The sequence below is a fragment of the Chrysochloris asiatica genome, unplaced genomic scaffold, assembly GCF_000296735.1.
Source record: "Chrysochloris asiatica unplaced genomic scaffold, ChrAsi1.0 scaffold00375, whole genome shotgun sequence".
Lineage (NCBI taxonomy): Eukaryota > Metazoa > Chordata > Mammalia > Afrosoricida > Chrysochloridae > Chrysochloris > Chrysochloris asiatica.
This window is the reverse complement of record NW_006408893.1, coordinates 722,837-747,155: the sequence shown is the minus strand read 5'-3', so window position 1 is coordinate 747,155 and position 24,319 is coordinate 722,837. Positions and strand designations below refer to the sequence as shown.

The following is a 24,319-nucleotide window of genomic DNA, read 5'->3' as shown; positions in this document are numbered from 1 at the left end:
GACCCATAGCGACCCTGTACAGGGTTTCCGAGGGTGTAAATCTTTATGGGAGTAGAAAGCCTCATCTTTCTCCCGCAGAGCGGCTGGTAGTTTCGAACCGCTGACCATACAAGGTCCTAAGGTAGATCAGCTTTTTCTGATTCTGGAAACTATTTCACTTATGTAAGGCAATGAAACCAAAAGGATTTTCAGTAACCCATAAAATCCTCCAGGCTTTGGACAAGCCTTAGAAATTGGAGCAGAACTGGAGGGCAAGTAACAGGGCCTAGATAAGTACAATGTTGAAGTAGTAAATGGTGTTAACACCTGAGACAAACGCCTGATCATTTGAGGTCTGTAGTTAAGTAAGACTCTGACTAGACACCGACCTTGTTAAAGCAGAAAAGCTCCAGACAGCTCATTTTTGAGGAGTGTAGTGCTCTTTGTGTATCATGGTAAAACCTAGCTCAGCTTCAAGGTATGTCCCATGTCCCCATACCTCAAACAGCTTTTAGAACTTGGTTACTGACTGCTTCACCTGCATCTAGAGGTTATAGTTGGAGAAAATTCTCTATGATAGTCATGCAGACCTGCATTTATTCCTTACTGGAGAAACATTTATTGAGCACCACTATGTACCAGGCACTGTGCTATAAACTGGTAATATACTAATGAAGATGACATGGTTTTGGCCTCAAGATAGACATATGGAAAGGGCAGATAACTAAGCAGGCATGATAAGTACTGTGATAAGAGAATTAATGTGTGCTTGAAGAAGCACAGAGTCTGGGCACTTACCCCACACTTATCATTCCACAGATAATGTTGTCTATATGGAGATTTAAAGAGTAAGTCAGGAAAAGATGGCGAAAGGAAAGACTGACTCTGAAGGAACAGAGTATGTAAAGGCAAGAGAGGCATGTTGCTGTTGTTGTTATTGTTATGTGCCACGGAGTCGTTCCCGACTCATAGTGACCCTGTACAGGGTTTCTGAGGCTGTAAATCTTTACGGGAGCAGAAAGCCTCATCTTTCTCTTACAGAGCCGCTGGTAATTTCGAACTGCTGACCATGAGGTTAGCAGCCCGATTCGTAACCACTATGCTACCAGAGCTCTTTAAGAGATGCATGGGAGTAGCAAACTCTTAAAGAGATGTATGTATAAGTTATATTAAGGGGCCTGTATTTTATGAACAACAGTGGGCCACAATAGGATTAAAGTAAGGAAACATCATAATAAATCATCAAATTTATTATGTTTTTCTTTATCTGTGAAAGTTACTTTTCATCAAAAGAATAATTATATAAACTCTATTTAATATAGATGAACCGACTCGATGGCACTTAACAACAACAACAACAAATGTACATATTATATATAAACATATATGCAAATATACACACAAACATATACACTTCAAGAGAGTTCCACCTCAAACAATTAGTATACCTCTTCACAGTAAAACATTATTCGTTTCTTGTGTATCCTTTCAGAAAATTAATGTGTTCTTTGCATGCATTAACACTGTTTTAAAACAAATATGAGAACACATTTTATATACTTGTATTCTATACCTTACATTTATATTATATTTTAGTGTTTGTTCTATATTTTGTGTAGATCTGCATTTTTTTTTTACCAGTTATGCAGTATTCCATATTTGGATAGTCTCTATTTTTTTGAACTAGTCTCCTAATGGGAGGCATTTAGGAGTCTTGGTATGGCACTGTGGGTTAATGTGCCAGACTGCAAAGCCGTTTGAACTGCAAGGTCGGCGGTTCAAGCTCATCAGCTGCTCCTTGGAAACCCTATACAAGGGTCACTATGGGTTGGAACAGACTTGATGGCACTTCACAACAACAAAAACAACAATGGGGGGGCATTTAGATGGTTTCCAGTCTTTTGTGATTGCATACAAAACTGCAGTGAATAACCTTATAGATATCCTCTGTGCTCATGTTGAAATGTTGTTATTGTAAAGTGCCATCGAGTCGATTCCGACCCATAGCGACACTATATAGGGTTTCTGAGGAGCAGCTGGTGAGCTTGAACCGCCGATCTTGCAGTTCAAACGGCTTTGCAGTCTGACGCATTAACCTGCAGCACCATACCAGGACTCCATGTTGAAATATAGCTGTACAATAAACGCCTAGAAGTTAAATTGCTGCATCAAAGGATATGTAAATTTTACCTTCCTCTTTCCACATTGCTCTCCATAGGGGTTGCACCAAATTATGCTCCCATCAATATGTTGCATTGAGATTGTTCCTTGAAGACTGATAGAATTAACATATCACATGAGTTTGCTATTTTTCGGTCAATTTTCTCAATATTTTTTCTATGGTGACTAATAGGTTCACATGTTTTCATTCTTCTAAAATTAGTTTTAGTAATTTAGTGTTCCTAGAAAATCATTCTAAATTTTCAGATTTGTTTTCATAGTGCAAAGCATTCATTTTACTTATTTCATTATACTATAACTGTGGCTCTCCATTTCTAATTTGTTTGCAATGGCAGTTTTCCTTGATTAGATTAGCAAGTGGTTTAGCTGTTTTATTGTCTTATTTTTTTTGTCTTCTAATAAACTAATTTCAGCCATTATTTTATTGACTTTCTGCTTTCTTTGTTGTGTTGTTAAATGCCGTTGAGTCATAGTGTTCTGATTCATAGTGACCCTGTATAGGGTTTCTAAGGAGTGGCTGGTGGGATTGAACCACCAGCCTTGAGGTTAAAAGTCCAGTGCTTATCCTATAGTTCCACACCAGGACTCTTCTGCTTTCCTTAGCTTATTTTAATTTTTATGCCTCTTTCCTTAACTTCTTGTGCTAAAAGCTAAATTATTATTTATTAATGTAAGTATTTGAGGCTATGAATTTTCCTTTGACCATTGCTTTAATCAACCATATCCTCTAGCTCATGATATTTTCATTATTATTTCTAGGCATTTTAAAATTTCAGATTAGATTTTTTCTTTGAATAGAATGGAGAGATTTCTTTCTTTCTATTTTCCTAGTGCTAAAGATTTGTTCATCTTTGTTGTTGTTAATGCTAGGATTATTGTATTGTAATTAAAGAATGTAGTCTGTCTACTTCTATGTTTTGGCTTAATATGTGTTCAGTAAAAAATAACTTTAGTGGGTCATTGACAAGAAAGTATAGTCTTTGGTTTTATTATATGAATAAATTTTTTATTTTCTGTTTTCTTAGTTTTTGCCTATCAAGATTTATCAGCTTAAAAAGTCCCATATTTTGTTTGTGTCTCTTTTTGCATCTGTTATAAAGTTTGCTTTATGAATTTTTGTACTATATTTTTTGGTGCATAAAGATTCAAAGTAGTTAGATCTTTATTGTGTATTCTCATCTTTAACATTAGAAAACCCTTCTTTATCTTAATTGACTTTTTGCCTTTAATTCAACCCAATTATTTTTATTTTCTTATAAAAACTTTTTTATATAAAAACTTTTTTTGTGAATTAAAGGAACTCTGGCAGCACAGTAGTTACAAAGAAGGCTGCTAATCTCACAGTCAGCAGTTTGAAACTACCAGCAGCTCTGCAGGGGAAAGATGAGGCTTTCTGCTCCAGTAAAGATTTAGAGCTTCAGAAACCCTATTAGGGTCACTATGAATTGGAACCAACTCCACAGTACATAACCACCACCATTGTGAATTGAGTGAAGGTTTACAGGGCAGATCATCAGTTTTACATCCAACAAATCGTTGTAGTGATAACATGTATCATCGGCTTAGAGTATTTACCTCTATTACCTTGTTTTGTTTTGTTTTTTGATGTACACATACCACATTGAAAATATATTGTTGTTGTTAAGTCCCGTCCAATCAGTTCTGGCCCATGGTAGCCCTGTATAGGGTTTCCAAGGAGCAGCTGGTGAGTTTGAACCACTGACTTTGCAGTTCAAACTGACCTTTTGGTCCAGTGAATTATCCTGCTGTGCCATAACAAATGTCGCATTTAGCAAGCCAGCCTCCTGCCTTTCTCAGTCTATGGGCCTATAGTCTCTCTATGCCATCCATCGCCTCTGCCACCATCTCTGTTGTTACTACTTCTCTGGTTAGGACCCATCACTTCTCTCATGTTCTTCCCACCTGCTGGTCCTAGGTTCCTCTGTTCCTGAAATGACAGATTAAATTTTCCCTCCTTTTAGTTATACCTCTTCTACCTTTACTGTCAGTAATTTACTATAATCGCCATTAGTCCTGATAACAGTTACTGACAGTGAATCATGAAATCCTATCCCCATCATCACCAGACCCATATAGACAAAAGGAAAAGTATTCAGTAGGGTTTCTGTCTTACCACCCTCATTCTGACACTAAGCACCCTCATGAAAGCTTTTAAGGCATCCGCTCCTTACCTTTATAGCCCCTCAATATTGATAGCTGAAGTCTAAGTTGCCCTTCCCTATCAACCCAGTGCATTGAGGAGGCAAAGTTGATATGAAGAATTCTTCCCTTTCAGTTGAAATTTTGGGTAATTTCATCCATAAGCAAAGGTCCAGTTCATCAAGCTATAGCAATATACACTTGCTCCCTTTATCAAACTTCTTTATCTCCATGTGATCAAGTTCTGGTCAGGAAGCCATCCAGACTAGATCAAATGAATGCTATCTGCAAGTTTGGAAGTTCTCACACACCTTCCCCTACTTTAGACCAGCTGACCACTTCACTCTTAATTCTGGCTCGCAGTGGCTAGCTTAGTGTCCTTGAGCTCTGGAGTTCACATGTCTCCCTGAACTTCAAACCAGCCAGCTCTTCCTCTTTCTGTCATTTCAAGGTCATTGGGTGTCTATGGAACATGGCCTTCATTGCTTTATTTCCCTCACTTCCACTCACAAGTTGACCAGGACAGTCACCAGCAAGCATTCCCTTTGAGTTTCAAGCTTAGAAAGGGGTTTACCCTGATGGGATGACTTGTCTTGCCTTGATGGCTGTGATAATATCAAACAGACTGCTCGATATTATCACAGTAATACAGTCTGTTCCCCAATCCCCCTGTCTTTCTTGCAAAGAGTACCTTCTGTTACTCTAGTCATTCCGGTTGCTCTGCATGTGTTTTCAGTTGGTAATATCTCACCTCCAAAGATTCTGGGTGGAGCTCAGGATTCCACCCAAGGCCCCATACTCCACAAGGGGTTAACAAGAAGCCTATTTCCCAGGACACATTCTAGTATCCTTTTAGATAATCTAGTCAGTTATAAGCTAAGGATGGGCTAATAAATTTTCAGTATTCATATTTCCAAGTATTCCTTTATATTCCACTTAAATTTCTATACTATAGTAATAGGCAGGGGAAACCAGTATCCACAGAACAGTCACACATCTTAACGTTATTTTCCCTCCTTTACCCATTCAGACTATGTCTCGATCCCTGGTGTTCCAAGGCTGTGCATACAACACAATCTGCCTCTATCTCATTTGGCCCCTGCATAACCCCCTGTCTTCCCCTATCATCCCTGTTCATCTATCCCCTCCCAGTGCATTGCCCTCCCAGTCACCAGAGGTTTCATGCATCTATCACCTAACATGTGAATTACTGTCCCCTCCCTCCCGTCCCTGGTAACCATCAAAGAATTATTCTTTTAGTATGGAAATCTTTTCTTAAGGTTTTACAATAATGGTCTTATGCCATATTTGTCCTTTTTTGCCTGACTACTTTCACTCAGCATTATGTCCTCAAGGTTCATCCATGTTATGTGGTGGCTTGCAGCTTCATCATTATTCTTCAAGGTAGCATAGTATTCCATTTTTTGTATGTACCAAAGTTTGTTTATCTATTCTTCCATTGATGGGCACTTAAGCTGTGTCCATTTTTTGTTGCTGAGAATAGTGCTGTGAGAAACATTGGTATGCGTATATCTACTGGCATTCAGCTCTTTTTAAGATAGACATACTATGACCCTAATTTTTTTATGACATTTATTAAGCAAAAATTCATAGAAAACTTATGTGTCAGGTATTAAGTGCCAGATGAATGAAACAGACAATATCACTGCCCTTATGGAACTTACATTTTAGAGAATGGACCACAAAATAAACAATAATAGATATGTGATATAATATCTGGTGGGATAGAATAATTACAGATGATTCATTTTGTTTTAGATAGGGTGGTCAGGGAAGGCCTCTCTGTGTGGTATGTCATGCATACTTTACTTTCTACTCATAACCTTTTTGTTTTCCTGAGGGGAAATTCCAGGTAGAACAGTTTGCGCACAAGAGATTGTCAAAATATTAAGGAGTTATAGGTGGGCCAAAGTGAGAAGAGAAAGGGGTTGTGTATATAAATGTCTGATCCATATGAATCATAAGCTAGCCAGAGCTGGGGTTGGAGATGAGGTCATTGAGAGACATTTTGCTTTGTGTTCTGCCTGAGCTTGACCATCATTATATTATTATATTTTCATGAAATTTTCACAACCTTCATCATGACTACTGAATGAATAGTCTGTCTGATGATTTAACTGATACCCTGGAATTTCCTGTCACTTGAAAGTACTTAGCATGAAACTGATTGCTCACAGGATACAGCAGGACTTATTGAACTTAACCCTTTGTACACTGAGACTGAACAGATGTCACTTTTTACTATACAGAAGTTTGATATTTTTATAAGTATTCAAATTAACCTGTACTTTTTTCATTGAAGATTTTATTTTATTGCCTATAATATGAGAATCTTATTTCACCTAAAATCTGGGAGTTATATAAGTATAACAAAATATATAATCACATACTTTTGTCGCTGTCAGGTGCCATTACCCAGTTCTGTACATCCTTCCAATTGTTTTTGTGTTTGAGGCCCTTGTTGCAACCATTGTGTCAATCCATCTTGTTGCAGGGGTCTTCCTCCTTTTTTATAGACCCTCTACTTACTAAACATGATGTCATTTTCTAGGGTACTGGTCCCTCCTGATAACAGGTCCAAACTATGTGAGGTGAAGTCTCACTCTATGTTATATATTAAATTTTTATATAGCTATATCTATACAAACACACTTGACTCTTAAATTGGGAGAATATGTCAAAAGCATTGCTACTAAGGTTCTAGTTCATACATGCATAGAGTTATTTCAAACAAAACGTGTTTAAATATGTGTCTGTGATCAGTGATGGCTGCAACCATGTTCTCACATTTGTCCCAGTCTTGGTGAGGTGCCTTCAGGATAAAGGATACTTTTTGTGCTGTGAAAAAAAAAAAAAATGATTCTGAAAGTGTCTAAGTATATTGCATGGAGAAGAGATTGTCTTTTCAACAGATGGTGCTCACGGCAGAACTGGAAAATGATATGTAAAAGATTGAAACAAGACCTTCACTTCACACCTTACACAAAAACCAACTCAGCATGGATTAAAGATCTAAATGTGAATCCCAGAATTCTAAAGACCATCAATGAAAGAATAGGGGAAAATGTGAGGGCCGTAATACAGGGCGTACACAGACTACCAAACATTTTGAAAATTACATAAACAAAAGTGGACAAAATAGATGATTGGGACATACTAAAAATTAAAAAACTTATGTGCATCAAAAGACTTCACCAAAGAGGTAAAAAGGGAACCCACAGAATGAGAAAAAAATATTTTGCAATGACACATTTGACAAGGGACTAATTTCTAAAATATATAGGAAACTACAACATCTCTAAGGAGCTCTGGTAGTGTAGTGGTTACGAATCAGCCTGCCAACCTTAAGGTCAGCAGTTCAAAACTACCAGCAGTTCCACAGGAGAACGAAGTGGCTTTCTGCTCCCATAAAGATTTACAGCCTCTGAAACCCTGTACAGGGTCATTATGAGTCGGAACCGACACCACTGCACATAGCCACCAGCCACCACAACACCTCTACAAGAAAAAGACAAATAAACCAATTAAAAAATGAGCACAGGACATGAACAGACACTTCACCAAGGAGGAGATCCAGGCAGCCAGCATGCATATGAAGAAATCTTCACAATCACTAGCCATTGTTGTTGTTGTTAGGTGCCATCGAGTCAGTACTGACTCATAGCGACCTTATGCACAGCAGAATGAAACACTGCCCGATTCTGGGCCAACCATACTACTGTTGCCACGCTTGTGCAAATCAAAACAACAATGAGATATCATCTCACACCAGCAATAACAGCAAAGATCCAAAAAGTATAAGACAATAAATGCTGGCAAGGATGTGGAGAGACTGGGACCCTCCTACTTGCTGGTGGGATTGCAAAGTGGTGGAAACTACTCTGGAAAACAATATTGCGCTTCCTCAGAAGGTTGGAAAAAGAGATACCTTATGATCCAGCAATTCCTGTACTTGGCATTTATGCACAAGAAATACGAGCCATAACACAAGTAGATATATGCACACCAATGTTCATAGCAGCACATTTACAATAGCAAAAAGATGGAGATAGCCTAAGTGCCCATTAATGGAAGAATGGATAAACAAACTTTGGTACATACACACAACAGAATATGTGTCAGGCATTAAGTGCCAGATGAATGAAACAGACAATATCACTGCCCTCATGGAGCTTACATTTTAGAGAATGGACCACAAAATAAACAGTAATAGATATGTGATATAATATCTGGTGGGATAGAATAATTACAGATGACTCATTTTGTTTTAGATAGGGTGGTCAGGGAAGGCCTCTCTGCGTGGTATGTCATACATACTTTACTTTCTACTCATAACCTTTTTGTTTTCCTGAGGGGAAATTCCAGGTAGAACAGTTTGCGCACAAGAGATTGTCAAAATATTAAGGAGTTGTAGGTGGGCCATTTTGGGTAGCCAATGTCTATAAGTTGCCCATCCCTGTCAACCCTGTGTACTGAGGGGGTAGGAATGATCCTTGCTGTAAATATCTGTTCGCTCTTTTGAGCTACTACATTACACGAGCAGATTACTCTTTTTTCCTCTTCTTTCTTCTTCTAGTTGAGTTCTCATCATCCAGCCATTGAAGCCAGGTCAAGTGGGTACTATCTGCAAGTATGGGTGTTCTTGTGCATCTCCCCTCACTTCATATCAGCTGGACGCTTCACTCTCCGCTCTTGTCCTCTGTGGCCATGTCACTGTCTCTGGGCCCAGGAGTCCCCAGGTCTTGCCATACTGCTGGCCAACCAGGTCTCAACCCAGGTTCACAGAAGTCTATTGAACATGGTCGGACTTAGCTCACAACTTCATTGCTGTTTTTTACCCACTTCCCCTTATCGGTGACCAACGTGGTCACCAGCAAGACCACATGACTGCTCGTGTATTCCCCCTGAGTCTTAGTCTTGGAAGGGAGCTTGCCCTGAGGGGACCTGACCACTTGCCTTGATGGCTCCTGGGTGAACGACCTGCTTGTTCTTGTAGTAGTTACTGTTTTTGATCTTTCCTGCTGGCCTTTCTTTCAAGAAGTATCTTCTGTTTCTTCTAGCCATTCCAGGCTTGTCTGCTTGTCCTTTCAGTGGAAATTTCCCACCTCAAAATCTTCTTGATGAGGATCAGGATTCCATCTGTGGTTTTATGTAATGCAAAGGCTCCACAGGAAGCCTCCTTCACTGGGCAAGTTCTAGCCCCATTTCAGGCATTCCAATCAGATATAGGCTGAAGACGGACTTACAAGCTTTTTTATGGTGATGTTCTGGCTATTCCTTTCTCTCCCCTTCAAGAGTCTATTTTACAATAGTGGGTAAGGGAAACCAAGATTCAAAAGACAACCAAGCATCTTAACATTATTCCCCCTCTTTTACCCATTAAAACCATATCTTAATCCCTGAATCACAGAGGCCTGTTATTCCAAGGTTGTGGCTACATCATTATTTACCTCTGTCCCACTTACCCATGCAAACCTGCCTAAATGTTCTCCCATCCACCTTTTTCTTCCATTCCCTTCCCCATTCTTTCCCCTCTCCCCAGCACCCAAACTATCCTGTGTCTATTCCCTACCCTGTGCTCCACCTTCCCCTCCCTCCCCTCACCCCACCCCCTCACATCCCGGTAACCAACAAATAATTTTTCCCCCTTTTAGTGTGGGTATTTTTTCTTAATTTTGTGCAATAATGGTCCTATGCTATATTTCTCCTTCTGTGATGGACTAATTTCACTCAACATAATGTCCTCAACGTTCATCCATGTTATGCGGTGGCTTGCAGCTTCCTTGTTATTCTTCAAGGCAAGAAGTGACTGGTTTACAAGCTTTCAAGAGGGAGCCTAATTTCAGAGAGTACAGGGAAGGTAGACTCTTCACTGAGTATTTTCCAATCTGTCTGGATGGGGCAGGTGAAAGGAGATGGAGATAAGACTCTTGTGTTTAAAATAGCGAATAATTGCTAACAGGACTGATTGTGAGTGTTGCAAAACGTCTACCTTTAGGTAGACGTAACAAAAGGAGGGGAGTGGCTGAACTTGCAGTCCAGGAGTAGAGGACCCTAGGACCATCAAGGGAGAAGAGCGGAGTGCAGGACCCTATCCAGAGAAGCAGCGATGCCCGAGATGGAGGTAGAGACCCTATCCAGTGACACCAGAGAAGCAGTGACACCAGAGATGAAGGCAGAGATGATGACGTGGAGAGATGGAGCAGCTGGGGACTCTGGACTCATGGAGGGAGAGGATCTGTGTGTTGACGGCCAGGGGGCAGGCTTGTGGGCAGGCTTTGGCTGTTTGATGATGCATACAAGGAATTGTAATCATTGCAATGAAATAAGATAGGATAGGATGAATGCTGGAGTCCTGGTGTGGTGCTGTGGGCTAATACGTCAGACTGCAAAGCCATTTGAATTGCAAGATCAGTGGTTCAAGTGCACCAGTTGCTCCTTGGAAACCCTATACAGGGTCCCTATGGGTCGGAATCGACTCGACAGCACTTAACAACAAGAAGGATGAATGTAACGCTAATGTTCTCCCATTTAAACTATCACATAATTCACAATAAAAACTTTTTAAAAAATGATTCTGAGGTCACAGCTAATATCAAATTTTTAACAAAGCTTTAGTGGTCTTCCCAAATCATTGAAGCTTTGCAACAAGTTGATGGGAGTGCTGCCACACACAAATCAACAGTATTTAGCTAGATAAAGCCTTTTTGAGGCAATCAGGAAGACCTCAAAGAAGAGTTATGAGAAGGAAGACTGTCAACTTCTCTACATGAAGAAACTTGCTGAAGTACAGAAACTGATAGAAGAAGACCATAGAATTACCACTGATGGAATAGCTACTAAAGTTGGGATTTCACATGGTCCTGCATTTTCCATTTTTAAGTGTGCATCTTGACCTCAGCAAGCTTTTGGTTCGATGGGTGTGAAGACCAGCTAGCTCAAAGAGGGATCTTTCCATCAGTCTTTGAAGCAAGATACAAGTTACAAAGTTTATTTGATGGAATGAATCATAACTGGGAATGAATTTAGGATTTACCAATACCATCTAAGGAGCAAACTCCATTCAAAAGTGTGACTTTCGAGGGGATTTGCTGGGCCAGTTAATTTTGAAGCAGATCAGAAGATTATAACCCCGAAAAACCCAAACCCTACTGCCACTGAGTGAATTCTGACTCATGATCCTGTATAGGGTTTCCAAGGCTGGAAATCTTTACAGCATCAGAAAGCCTCATCTTCCTCCAGTGGAGCTGCTGGTGGGTTTGAACTGCCAACCTTAGAGTTAGCAGTCCAGTGCTTATCCTACAGTACCACCAAGGCTCATCGACTCTTTTTTGGGATACTAAACGGTAATTTTGACAGATTTTCTTGAAGAACACAGGGCAATCATGGGGTCTTTATTATAAAGAAATTTTAAGAAATTAAAAACTGCATTGGCAAGAAAAGGCCAGGAAAGTTGTGCTGAGGATTTTTTTTTTTTTTTCACCATGATGACAATGTACTTATTTACTCTTTGAGAATTTCATTGGACTACCTTTCCCCATTTACCCTACAGCCCTAATCTTGCCTCTCCAGACTTCTTTTTGTTCCCCAAACTCAAAAACATTTTAAGGGAACACAATTTGAATCCCTGGAGAACGCTAAAACAAAACTGCCATTGTAAATCAAAGAGCCCAGAATTTGGAGGGAAAGGGTTAGAGAGATGGAAACACCATCTTCAGAAATGTATAGACCTAGATGGAGGATATGTTGAGAAACAATAGCTGTGCATTTTTGATATTATTATTTAATAAAAGTTTTTTATGATTTTATAGCAATATATATTTTATTTACTTACCCTTGTATATAAGGAGCTCTGGTAGCGTAGTGGTTACGAATCGGGCTGCGAACCTTAAGGTCAACGGTTCGAAACTACCAGCTGCTCCGCGGGAGAAAGATGAGGCTTTCTACTCCCGTAAAGATTTACACCCTCAGAAACCCTGTACAGGGTCGCTATGGGTCGGAACCGACTCGACGGCACTTAACAACAACAACAACAACCCTTGTATATGGTATAGTTCCAAGTAACACTGCTCTACAGTTATTCTATGCCTGAAAGTTTTTCTTTTTTACTTTCACTAATAAATAGAAAATATTATTTTCTCTTTTTTTTTTACCTCCCACCTTTCCCTTTATAACAGTATAGGAGATTCGCCTTCCCTGTCAATGAGTATATATTTTCTACTTTTGCGTGGTGGGGCAATGGTAGCATGAGTAAAGTTTTCGTAAGTGTGAATGTGTCTCTCTCTCCATTAGTGTTTTTTTCTAGGAATCTGATAAGGGGAAGAGGATAGGGACAATGATAGGACTTAGGGAGTTGCTCTGTAGGATAAGTACTGGACTGCTAACTGCAATGTCAGTGGTTCAAACCCACCAGCCACTCCACAGAAACCCTCTGAGTCACTGTGGGTTGGAACTGACTTGACAGCACTTACAACAACCACAGGAAGTAGACAATATGGTCAAGAATTTTATTATGACATTTCATGAGAGAGTTTTAAGGTATATGTGTCTTAGGAGGTCTTTATGACAGTTCTTGAAGTGTTTAGGTTGAATGGGTTCTTTTAGTGGTTCCTAAGGGCCCTGGTGTGGCGCTGCCAGATAAAATGCTAGACCACAATTTCCCTTTGAACTGCAAGGTCAGCAGTTCAAACCTACTAGCCACTCTTTGGCAACCCTATACAGGGCTGTTATGGGTTAGAAAAGACTTGATGGCACTTAACAACAACAATAACAAGGGCCCTAGTGTGGTATTGTAGGATAAGCATTGGATTGATAACTGCAAGGTCAGAGGGTCACTATGAGTCAGAACCAATTTTATGGCACACAACAACAACATAGGGATGTATAAAGGAACCCTGGTGTGGTGCTGTAGGATGAACACTGGATTGCTAACCACAGGGTTAAAACCTACCAGCTGTTCTGCAGGAGAACGATGAGACTTTCTACCTCTGTGAAGATTTACATCCTCAGAAACCCTATACTCCTAGGTCACTATGAGTCAGAACTGACTCAACGGCACTCAACAACAGCAGTTATTCTAACAGATTACTCAGTAATCTTTCTTTATCTCTTGCTTTGGAAGGCTAATTATATATGGTCTTTTAATAGATAGTTTGGTTTGTGTCTAGACTTTCCATTCTGTTGTATTAATCAGTAGCACATTGTTTTAATTGTAGAATTGATCGTTTTAATTGTAATTATAATATCCACATTTTTTTCTATAGCAGAATTTTCTTTAATATATCCTGCTTTTATTCAAGATAACTTTAAAAAATTCTAAAGTTAAAACATTCCTGCTGAGAATTCTGGTGGGAATTGCATTATTTGTGGATGGCCTGCTTGATGTTTTTTGTTACAAGTATAAGAACCTGGACAGAAATTTATGATGCAATTTGTATTTAGAGAGGCAGTAGAGGAATGACGGTGGAAAATGATACAAAGGGTAATCTTATTCTTAAAAAATCATGAAGCATATTATTAAAATCCATTAAATAAATGTTATTAAAATAATCTCATTCTTGGCAGTGGGTGGGGACATAGTGTTTACTATATAGTAATCTCTGTAGATTTCTAAATATTTGACATGTTCCATAATTAAAACTAAAATAAACACAACAGATAAGGCAAGATAATCTAACTGGTAAGCCCTAGAACATAGCCTGTTCATTCTGAATGCTACAAACAGACAGGGTGATATGTATATATTCAGATTTTGGAGGTAGACTGTTGAGGTTCAAATACTAGTTCCACCACTAAGTAACTTCACTATCCCAGGCAAGTTACTTACCTTGTTATGCCTCAGTTTCCCCAGCTGTAAAATCAGGACAAAAGTAATGGCAATTTTATAGGGCTATTGTAAGGATTAAATATGTTAATACATGTAAACATTTAAAGCACGGTCTGGCGTTTCATATCAGCTCACTAAAGTGTTACCAAACCCAAATCCACTGCCACTGAGTCCATTCTGACTCATAGCATTCCTGTAGGACAGAACTGCCCCCATAGGATTTGCAAAGTCATAAATCTTTACAGAAGAAGACTGCCACATCTTTCTCCCACAGAGCCACTGGTGGATTCGAACTGCCGACTTTTACAGTTAGCAGCTGAATGCTTAACCACTGTATCACCAGGGCTCCTTCAGTAAGTGTGAGCCAGCATTATATTAGTAGTAGCAGTATTACATTTATTACATATATTTTATTGTTTTATGGCAGTTTTAAATTTTACATTAATGATGTCATCCAAAATATAGTTTTATCTGTAACTTGCTTGTTTTACTCAACCCTCATCTGCTGTTTTTCAGGGAAACTGCTCATTCCAAAGGTAGCTTTTCATGGGCCAACCCTTTCCATCGTTGTGTTGAGAACCCAGCACTAGACTTGTCAAGCTACCGAGCAATTTCTTCCCTTGACCTGCGTGGAGACTTCAAGCATTCCTCGAAGAAAACAGAGGAAACTTCAATTTATGAAGAGGGGAGCTCCATTGCTTCCATACCCCGTCCACTGCGCAGTCGTGCTTTCTCAGAGAGTCATATTAGCTTGGAGCAACAGAACTCCCGGGCCTGGGGTCAGAATCGGAGGGAGCTCTATGCCAAAGTTGATGAGACCCAACCAGAACCTCTTGGAGCCAGGAAGAAGGCCTTTCCTCCTCCTCGCCCTCCCCCTCCCAACTGGGAGAAGTACAGGCTCCTTAGAGCTGCGCAGCAGCAGCAGCAGCAGCAGCAACAGCAGCAACAGCAACAACAACAACAACAACAAGAGGAGGAAGAAGAGGAGGTAGAAGAAGAGGAGGAAGAACTGCCACCCCAGTATTTCAGTTCAGAAACCACTGTTTCCTCTGCCCTCAACACTGAGGATGTGCTGAAGAGGCCACAACCCTTGCATTTCGGTCACCTGGAGGTCTTGAAGCAGAGTTCACAAAGTCTCCCAGCAGAGCAAAAGTCCTTTGGTCTCCATTCCAGCAATTTCCTGCCTAATCTACTTCTAATAGGTGGCCCCTTGGGATCGCAACCTGAGCAGGCTCCGCCCCCTTGCTATTATGGCACCGGTGGGCTTTGGAGGACACCAGAACAGCTGACCCTGGACAGCAAGGCTACTAACTCCCCCAAGTAAGTGCTTATAAAAGATACTGACTGGGTCCCTGAAGAGGCAGAACAGGTTCTGGAGTCATATCAGGCAGGCAACAAGAGTTTGAATTCCACCTCTACCATTTATCAGCTGCATGGCCTTGGTCTGGTCAGTTAAACTGCTCCTGTTGTTGTGGTTAAGTGCCATCGAGTCAGTTCTGACTCATAGCATTTCTGTGTAGGGTTTCTGAAGCTTTAAATCTTCACAGGAACAGAAAGCTTCATCTTTCTCCTGCGAAGTAGCTTGCAGGCTTGAACCATGGACTTTGTGGTTCGCAGTCCAGTGCTTATCTTACGTAGTTTTTCACTGGATACCTGTCTCACATGATTTTTGTGATGATTAAGATCATCTATATAAAGGACAGGAAGGAGCCCCAGTGGCATAAAGGCTAAGTGCTTAGCTGCGATCTGTAAAGTTCTACAATTTGAACCCACCATCTGCTCTGTGGGAGAAAGATGTGGCAGTCTTCTTCCATAAAGACTTATAGCCTTGCAAATCACTCAATTCACAATAAAGGGGTTTTGTTGTTGTTGTTTTTTAAGTTTGTGGGAAAATCCCATTATCTTTTAATTCCATTGCTTTCACAAACTTTTTGAAGCCCCTTCATATATTCCAGGTACAGAATTCCTTAGTTGTGGAGTTTCAGATGATGTTAAGTGGTCCCTTTGGCAATACAGCATAGTGGTTAAAAGCACAAATTCTATAGTCAGATTGTTGTTGTTGTTAAGCGCCATCAAGTCAGTACTGACTCATAGCGACCCTATGCACAACAGAACGAAACACTGCCCAGTCCTGGGCCAACCTCACAGTTGCCACACTTGAGCCCATTGATGCTGCCACTTTTCCAATCCATCTCACTGGGGGCCTTCCTCTTTTTCTCTGACCCTCCACCCTACCAAACATGATACCCTTCTCCAGTGACTGACTGGTCCCTCCTGACAGTATGTCCGAAGTATGAGACGAAGTTTGGCCATTACCTTTGTCCAAATCACAGCTCTGCCCTTTATTAGCTAATGCTCTTAAGCAAATCACTTCACGTCTTTTTGCTTTATATTCCTTATCTGAAAAATGGTTGCCATGAGCACTAAACTATATTGTTATCTATGTATCTATCTATCCGTCTGTCTCAGTGCAGCTTCTGGGGCATACTAAAACACTGTACAAATGTTAGTTAATTGTGTTCCTTTCTTAGGGATATAAGCTTGAAAACTTACATGGAAAGTGAATTTACCTAGAATGAGAAATGTTAGCACAGCTAAATTTCTTTTCTGTGATGAATTAGACAGCATAGCATGAATCAGTAAATGGCTGTGGAGTCTTTTAACCACTATTTTGACCTTTATCTAAGAGCTACAAATAGCTTCAAAGATGACTGAGCTTATCTATTTTTCCATTTCAAACAGAGGTTAGCAAAGTTGGCAGTAACACAGACAGGTGAAGGGAGAGGGGCTGGCTAGGCAAAAAGGAATACAGTGGTGTGAGCCTTTCACTTGCATAAACCATGGGTGGAATTATTTGCCCCATCATCTCTGAAATCTGACTGTGAAGCATTTCTCTTTACTTCCTTCCTTACTCCAGACCAAAGGCCTTGATGGCAGAAGAGTCAAAACCTAAACCAGCATGGAACCAGAGCTACTTCTTTCCTGAAGAGAAGTTCTCTTTTATGGGCTGGGGCTCTGAGAAACAGCACTTCAATCCCACAGGCGTTAGTGAACCCAAGACTACAGGGTCTACTGCTACACTTGTCAATCCCATGGGTCCCACTGGTTCCACTCTTTTCCCATTTCATTCTGCAACCATGGAGGAAGCTGGGTCTGTTGGGGATACACCAGAAGTGGAGAGACACGATCCTTTCTCAGGCCAAAGTTCTACCCCACAGCAGGCAGTCTCAGAAGAGCTCATGACAGATGTGGTAGGCCATGGCAAGTCCCTGGCAGGAGTGCTAAATCCAGCCTCCAACTTGGTGACCACTGCTGAGGTCATGGGTGACCTCTTTGCTGTGGGAGATCTGCAGTGGAGGGACCCTTTCAAGCAGGAGTCGCATCAGGAAAGAAGAAATGATGAGAGTGTCCAAGAAAGCCACAGAACACTTTTGTAAGCAAGCTTACTAGAGACTAGAGCCTGGGGTGGGAGTGGGTGATCCGTATGAAGGTCAATATGCTTGGAGGACAAATGGCTAAGATCTAATATTAACACCTACTCCTTCTCTTGGGATCCATGTACTGGGGTCATGAATCAGGGGTAATCATTATTATCAGAAATCGAGAACTTGAGGCGTCTGCCAGTTTTTTTTTTGTTTTTTTGTGGTGCTTATAACCAAACCAAATTTTCTGTGCAGAAGTCCTAACTGATGAAGTTAGAGATACAGCAATAGCCTTCTAATAACTTCTTGAAGTTTGCCTTTCCTTAGCTTCTGGACTTTTTTGCATTTAAACCATTCTTTTTGATCCATTGTTTCCTTTTTTCACAACTTCCTAATTTAGCAGAGTCCCATTTTACAGATGGGGAAATTAAGAGTCAGAAAGGTCAGCAGCCTTAAATGGTCATTCTTTGTTTCTACAGACAAGAATTTCAGCACTTTTCCCCTCCTCGGGGGACCCCAGGGATCCCTACCTCATACTCAGCTTATTACAATATTTCTGTGGCAAAGGCAGAGCTTCTGAATAAGTTGAAAGACCAGCCGGAAATGGCAGAGATTGGCCTGGGAGAGGAGGAAGTTGACCATGAACTGGCTCAAAAAAAGGTAAAATTTTTTGAGACACCCTAGAGATTGTTTAGCTTGTTTTTCTGGAAAGTAACCAGCCCTCTAAACACTCTAGACCATCTTGGTGCATTCCTATATTTTCAAAACAGAAATAAAAGGGGATTTCTGGGTTTCTCACAAAACCAACTGCAGTCTTTTTTTGATCAGGATACTAGTATTGATTGGTTAAGTCTAATAAATGTAACTCACATACAGACATAACTTGCTTCATGGACTCTATGTGTATCCTTTCAGTGCTCAATAATAGTGGTAAGAGGAATAATCATAATCATCATCACAATGTCTCTCTAACTCTTAGAAAAACTCTATAAGGTAGATATTACTATCCCCCACCTCCCGCTTTTAAAAACAAAAAAACAATTAAGGGGCCTAATTTTCCCAGGGTTGCAGAGAAAGTTTTAGATCCAAAACTTGAACTCAGCAGTGTCCGAAGCTCTACTCTGCCTTGCTCTCCTTCTGAAATAAACCCTCCTTGTAAATAACTCCCGAGTCAGGGCACATCATAGTTTCTGCCAGAGATCTCTCATAAACGACAATGGTAGTGTCATTTATTTCGTTATCTGTGTAACTTTCTAGGAGAGAGCACAGACTATGAAAAAAATGGGAAAATTATAGGATGACAAACTTCTAAACTTAACTTTGACTTGCAAGGATGGCTGATAAACTCTTAAAAATACTAAAATGGATAAGTGGAGATGATGATGTTGTTGTTGTTAGAAAGTCTTCCCCTTTCTCCCTTTAAGTACTGCTAGCCTGTTTTGTAATCAAATTCCTGGAATCATTTTGCCCTCTCTGCACTTACCCATTTGATTTCATAAGCAAATAGGGTTGCCATGGCAACCTGGAAGGCCTAATGTATCACTTTGTGAACATATGAACTCAATATAAATTGCACCTCTTCCCATATTTCTCTTTCAGGACATGACCTGTAGGAAAGCTCAGGGCCATTTGCAAGAGCCCTTCCCCCAACTTACCATCTGAAGCAAAATGTCAGGGAAGGAATTGGAAGCATGGTGATATAGAAGTTTTATTGATTCAAATGACTACTTCCTTGGATCCCATGTTCTTTCAGCATAGGGAAGCTGCTCCTGGTTTACTAGTATCAGCATGTTGTTATTGTCGTTAAGTGCTGTCAAGTCGATTCCGACTTATAGTTACCCTGTATAGGATAGCCAAGGAGCAAGTGATGAGCTTGAACCACCGACCTTGCAGTCCAGCGCATTAATCCACAGCACTACACCAGGACTTCTCATCATGAGCAGACCAAATAACAGCCTGACCAGGTGAAGAGAGAAATGATGAGAAAAATCAAAGCATGGAACAGCAGAGAGTGATTTGAAGTAACTGTGGCTCAATTAGGACAGTTTTTGTATCTCGGGAAGAAAAATGAGGTAGTTGTGGTTGTGTGTCGTTGAGTCGATTATGACTCATAGCAGCTCTGTATATGATTTCCGAGACTGAATTTTACAGGAGCAGGTGGTAGATTCAAACTGCTGACCTTCCAGTTAGCAGCCCAATGCGTAACCCACTATGCAACCAGAACTCCTTAAACAAGTGAGGAGTGTTACCAATTTTCAATATCTGAGCCCTCCACAGCCCTCTTCTCTATACTTTCCCCAGGGTCCAGAGTCAGGTTGCAGAGGACTGGTGCTCTGTACACTTTCATCCTTCTGGACCTGGGGTGAGGAGCATGGTAGATGAGTGATTTTCCAAGTTGGTTATTTAGTCCCCAGCCATACCTTGTTCCTGGCATTGAGTTTTGCTGAGGACAAGCAGAGGGTAGCCTCTTGGCATCTAATTGTCTCATTTATATCACTGATTCCCAACCCTTAGTGGATTTTGGAATTTTTCCCAGAAGCAAATATATTACACTTTAGATTAAGATCATGGTGACTTCCTAATTTTGGTCTTGGTCACCTTGGACATCTCTAAATAAACCACTAGAGAGGAGTAACACTGTAGCAAACTACGATCCTCTGGTCCCAGAGTGCATGGGCTAGGATAATAGTAAAACACTAATGCAGCTTCTTATGTATAAGCCATCATTCTAAGCATGTAACATGTATTAACTCATTTTCATTCTCTACTCTGTGAAGTATGTACTATGGTTATTTAAATTTTCTTAGCAGAATATACTGAAGCACACATTGAGTAATTTGTTCAAGGTCACATCACTACTTCATGGCTGACCTGGTGTTCAAACCCAGATAGTCCATGCTCTTAACCATATTCAGTACTGGCTGCAAAGGCTGTGGACATGTTGGATGAGCCCATTTTATCAGTACCTTGCAGTAAGCAAATATTCATTAACTCAAGAGTGCCCAGTAATAACGACAATGATGATGATGATGATGATAACGAAAATAATAATTGCTATAACTTTTTATTGTCATAGCCTTAAGTATGGATCGCACCTCAATAAAAAAAAAATAAAAAAAATCCTTCCCACTGTGTTACCAGACAAATGTCTGACCACTATCTACTGTAGCCAAAATCAGACAGGGTGAGAATCAACATATGTTTTATTGACAGATCTGGAAGGCAGTGAGAATCGTTCTCTGAAAGACTGCCTTGCCCTCTCCCATACAGTCTGAACTCTTCTCCCCTCTAGGTATCAATCTATGTGCACTGTTACATTCTTTTCTCAGAGTTTTATGGCTCTTTCATTCGGGGATACATGAGATACTTGTATAGGATAATGTAAAGGATAATGGCCTTTTTGAAACCTTTGTCTTAAAGTAACATTTTTTTTTTTTTAAGGGATGAGAATCATGACCCTCAGGCATTCCTCCTGACTTGTCTTCTTATCCTAGGGTTAAATCAACAATATGGCACTAAATTCTTAGACTATATGTTCCTGGAGCACAAGGGATAGGTTAGTCAGGGCAGTAATGGTTGGGAACAATGATTAAAAGGATTTGAACAGAGAGGGAAAAAAAAACTTACTAAAAACCCGTCTCTCAACTGAACCAATAATGATAAATGGAGAAAAGATTGAAGTTGTCAAAGACTTCATTTTGCTTGAATCCACAATCAACACTCATGGAAGCAACAGTCAAGAAATCTAATGACACATTGCATTGGGCAAATATACTGCAGAAGACCTCTTCAAAGTGTTCAAGAGCAAACATATCTGTTTGAGAACTAAGGTGTGCCTGACCCATGCCATGATATTTTCAGTTGCCTCATATGCATGTGACAGTTGAACAATGGATAAGGCAGACCATAGAATAACTGATGCATTTGAGTTGTGGTGTTAGGGAAGAATATTGAAAGTAGCATCATGGACTTCCAGAAGCACAAGCAAATCTGTGTTGGGGGAAGTATAGCCAGAATGCTCCTTAAAAGCAAGGATGGTGAGACTTGGTCTCTCATAATTCAGACATGTAATCAAGAGAGACATCATGCTTGGTAGAGTGGAGGGTTGGCAAAAAAGTGGAGGACCCCCAAAGATGAATCAACATAGTGGCAGCAGCAGCAATGGTATCAAACGTAACAACAATTGTGAGAATAGCACAGGACCAGGCAGTGTTTCACCCTGTTGTGCATAAGATCACTATGAGTTGGAACCGACTTGACAGCACCTAGCTGCAACCACTGTATCAAGGAGTTTGTTGGTGACATCGAGATTTCTGCTAGAGTTAAAGAGAACAAAGTGCTTTGGCAAAGTCTGGGAGAGAAGGTCCACAAAACTGAAATTGCTCAGGACTAATATTTCCTTTGTTTCCATTGAGTAGGATAGAACCCATGGAACTGTTACTTGGGTCTCAAAACTAGTTTGGGGCACAGATTGGTTTATTTTAATCCCTATTCTCATACTTTACCTTTTCCTGTTTAACTCCCCTAGATACAGCTTATTGAAAGCATTAGCAGAAAACTCTCTGTTCTGCGGGAGGCACAGCAAGGGCTGTTGGAAGACATCAATGCCAATTCCTCCCTTGGGGAGGAGGTAGAGGCCAACCTGAAAGCTGTCTGCAAATCCAATGAATTTGAAAAATACCGCTTGTTTATTGGGGACCTGGACAAAGTGGTCAACCTGCTTTTGTCACTCTCCGGACGACTGGCCCGAGTGGAGAATGCTCTCAACAGCATTGATTCAGAGGCCAACCAGGAGAAGGTAAAGTCGGGGTCTCTGAGATGTGGATGGAGAGAAATGGACCCTGTTTCTCCTTGGGGATATGTCTTTCAAGCTTGGCTATTATTTATGGGAGGCAACAGAGCACACTGTTAAATAGAATGTGGGCACTGATTTTCGAGTGTCTTAAAATTCTGACTCTCACTTATTTATTACCTATGTGACTGTGGGCAACTTATTTAACTTCATTTCTTAATGTCTTCATCTATAAAATGGAGTGAAGATAGACCTACCTCATGGAGGGTTTTATGAGAATTAAATTAGATGATCCATGTTAATTACTTAGAACAGGACCTGGAACTACAGGGTACACACTGAATCATTGCTAGCTGCCAGCGATAATAGCAGCAGCAATTTTGCCCACTTTCAGAGCGGGAAGGGGAGGTTGACATTTGCATCGGTTGGGTTACTCTTGTTTATTTCTGAACCAAGATTTCATTACCATTCCCATTACAAGTGATTTGGGGTACAGATTTGAATCCACAATAAGAGGTGTGCCTGCACGTATATACCCTCATACTGGTATACTCACATAGAGACACAAACCGTTTAGAAAGAATTGCCATCAGAGTGATGGTTGTTTCCAGAGTGAATGAGATACATGCTGGCTTTGTAACTGGAGGAAGAGATAGTGGACTCAGCCTTCTTCCACTCAACCTAAGTGGTGGTCCACAGATTAAAGATTTTAATAACTACTGCTCTTAAGAAATGTGTGAACCACTCAAAGGCAGCCTTTGAGCTGGAAAGATGAAAAATGTAGTGATTTTATCTTTAACTGCTAAAGGAAAGAAAGACGTTATGTAGGTAGACCTTAAACCAAGGAAATCTAGGGTTTTCAATTAGCAGAATGCAGGCTTGCTTTCCTGTAGCATCCCTAGTGGAGCACTGAGTTAGGCAGATGACTGGTAATTAGATGATCCTTAATCAGTCTTCTGCTTCCCCAGTTGGTACTGATAGAGAAGAAGCAGCAGCTGACGGGGCAGTTGGCCGATGCCAAGGAGCTGAAGGAGCATGTTGACCACCGGGAGAAGTTAGTGTTTGGCATGGTCTCCTGCTACCTGCCTCAGGACCAGCTCCAAGATTACCAGCATTTTGTGAAGATGAAATCTGCCCTCATCATTGAACAGCGAGAGCTGGAGGAGAAGATCAAGCTTGGGGAAGAGCAGCTCAAATGTCTCAAAGAGAGCCTACTCCTGGGGCCCAGCAATTTCTAATTAGCAATTAGATAACAGTTACTTAGCAGTTTGTTTCATACTCTCCCTGGACTTCTCTCACTGCCCCTTACCTAGAAGCTCCCCTAACCAGCTAGGAGACCCTGAGGGGGTCCCAAGCTACTCCTCAAGGAAGCTGCAACAAGTTATAATCACACAACCACACTCTCCTTTCCACTGTTTGCAAAGGCAAGCACTCACTGCACACAGAACCAACAAAGTTCTTCTGTGTACTAGGACACCAAAGATGTTACCTACTCACCACCCACCTACACTGTAATCAGCCTTTCAAGGCTCAGAGAGGAGCTGCCTTTGCAGCTCCACTCTACCCCAAGGTTCCATTTCCCCCAAGGATCTGGCTACCTTGAAAGCATTCACCTACCACTCATTTCAGGGCCTCACCCAAGCTTTTGCAGTGGGAAACACAGAACTAGAAATTGCACTTAACAGAATGGGAACAAAGGCTGGTAATTTCTAGGTGCCCTGATAGAAAGAGCCAGAGTAGTTGAGGGGGAGGAACTCTTCTGTCAGTTATAGCTGGTGTGGCCTTCCTCCAATCTTAACACTTTCTGTTTCCACCTTGCCCTTTCATTGTTGGCAGTTACAGATGCCCACTCCATGGCTCCATACTGTGGACCATTAATAGCTCTACCAAAGCTGATTCCTGGACACAGATTTCATTATTGGGTCTGGGTGGCTTTTT

General features: G+C 40.8%; 1 protein-coding gene across 1 annotated transcript in view; it reads left to right on the top strand.

Moving 5' to 3' along the window:
* The window catches only part of SHROOM4 (shroom family member 4), a 401,166-nt gene extending 377,547 nt beyond the window's left edge, over nucleotides 1–23,619 (top strand). The window contains exons 6-9 of the mRNA XM_006876350.1: nucleotides 14,684–15,487; nucleotides 18,069–18,249; nucleotides 22,118–22,387; nucleotides 23,350–23,619. Of these exons, the coding sequence (XP_006876412.1) occupies nucleotides 14,684–15,487; nucleotides 18,069–18,249; nucleotides 22,118–22,387; nucleotides 23,350–23,619 (1,525 nt within the window). The remainder of the gene's footprint in view (nucleotides 1–14,683; nucleotides 15,488–18,068; nucleotides 18,250–22,117; nucleotides 22,388–23,349) is intronic.
* The last annotated feature ends 700 nt before the right edge of the window (nucleotides 23,620–24,319 follow it).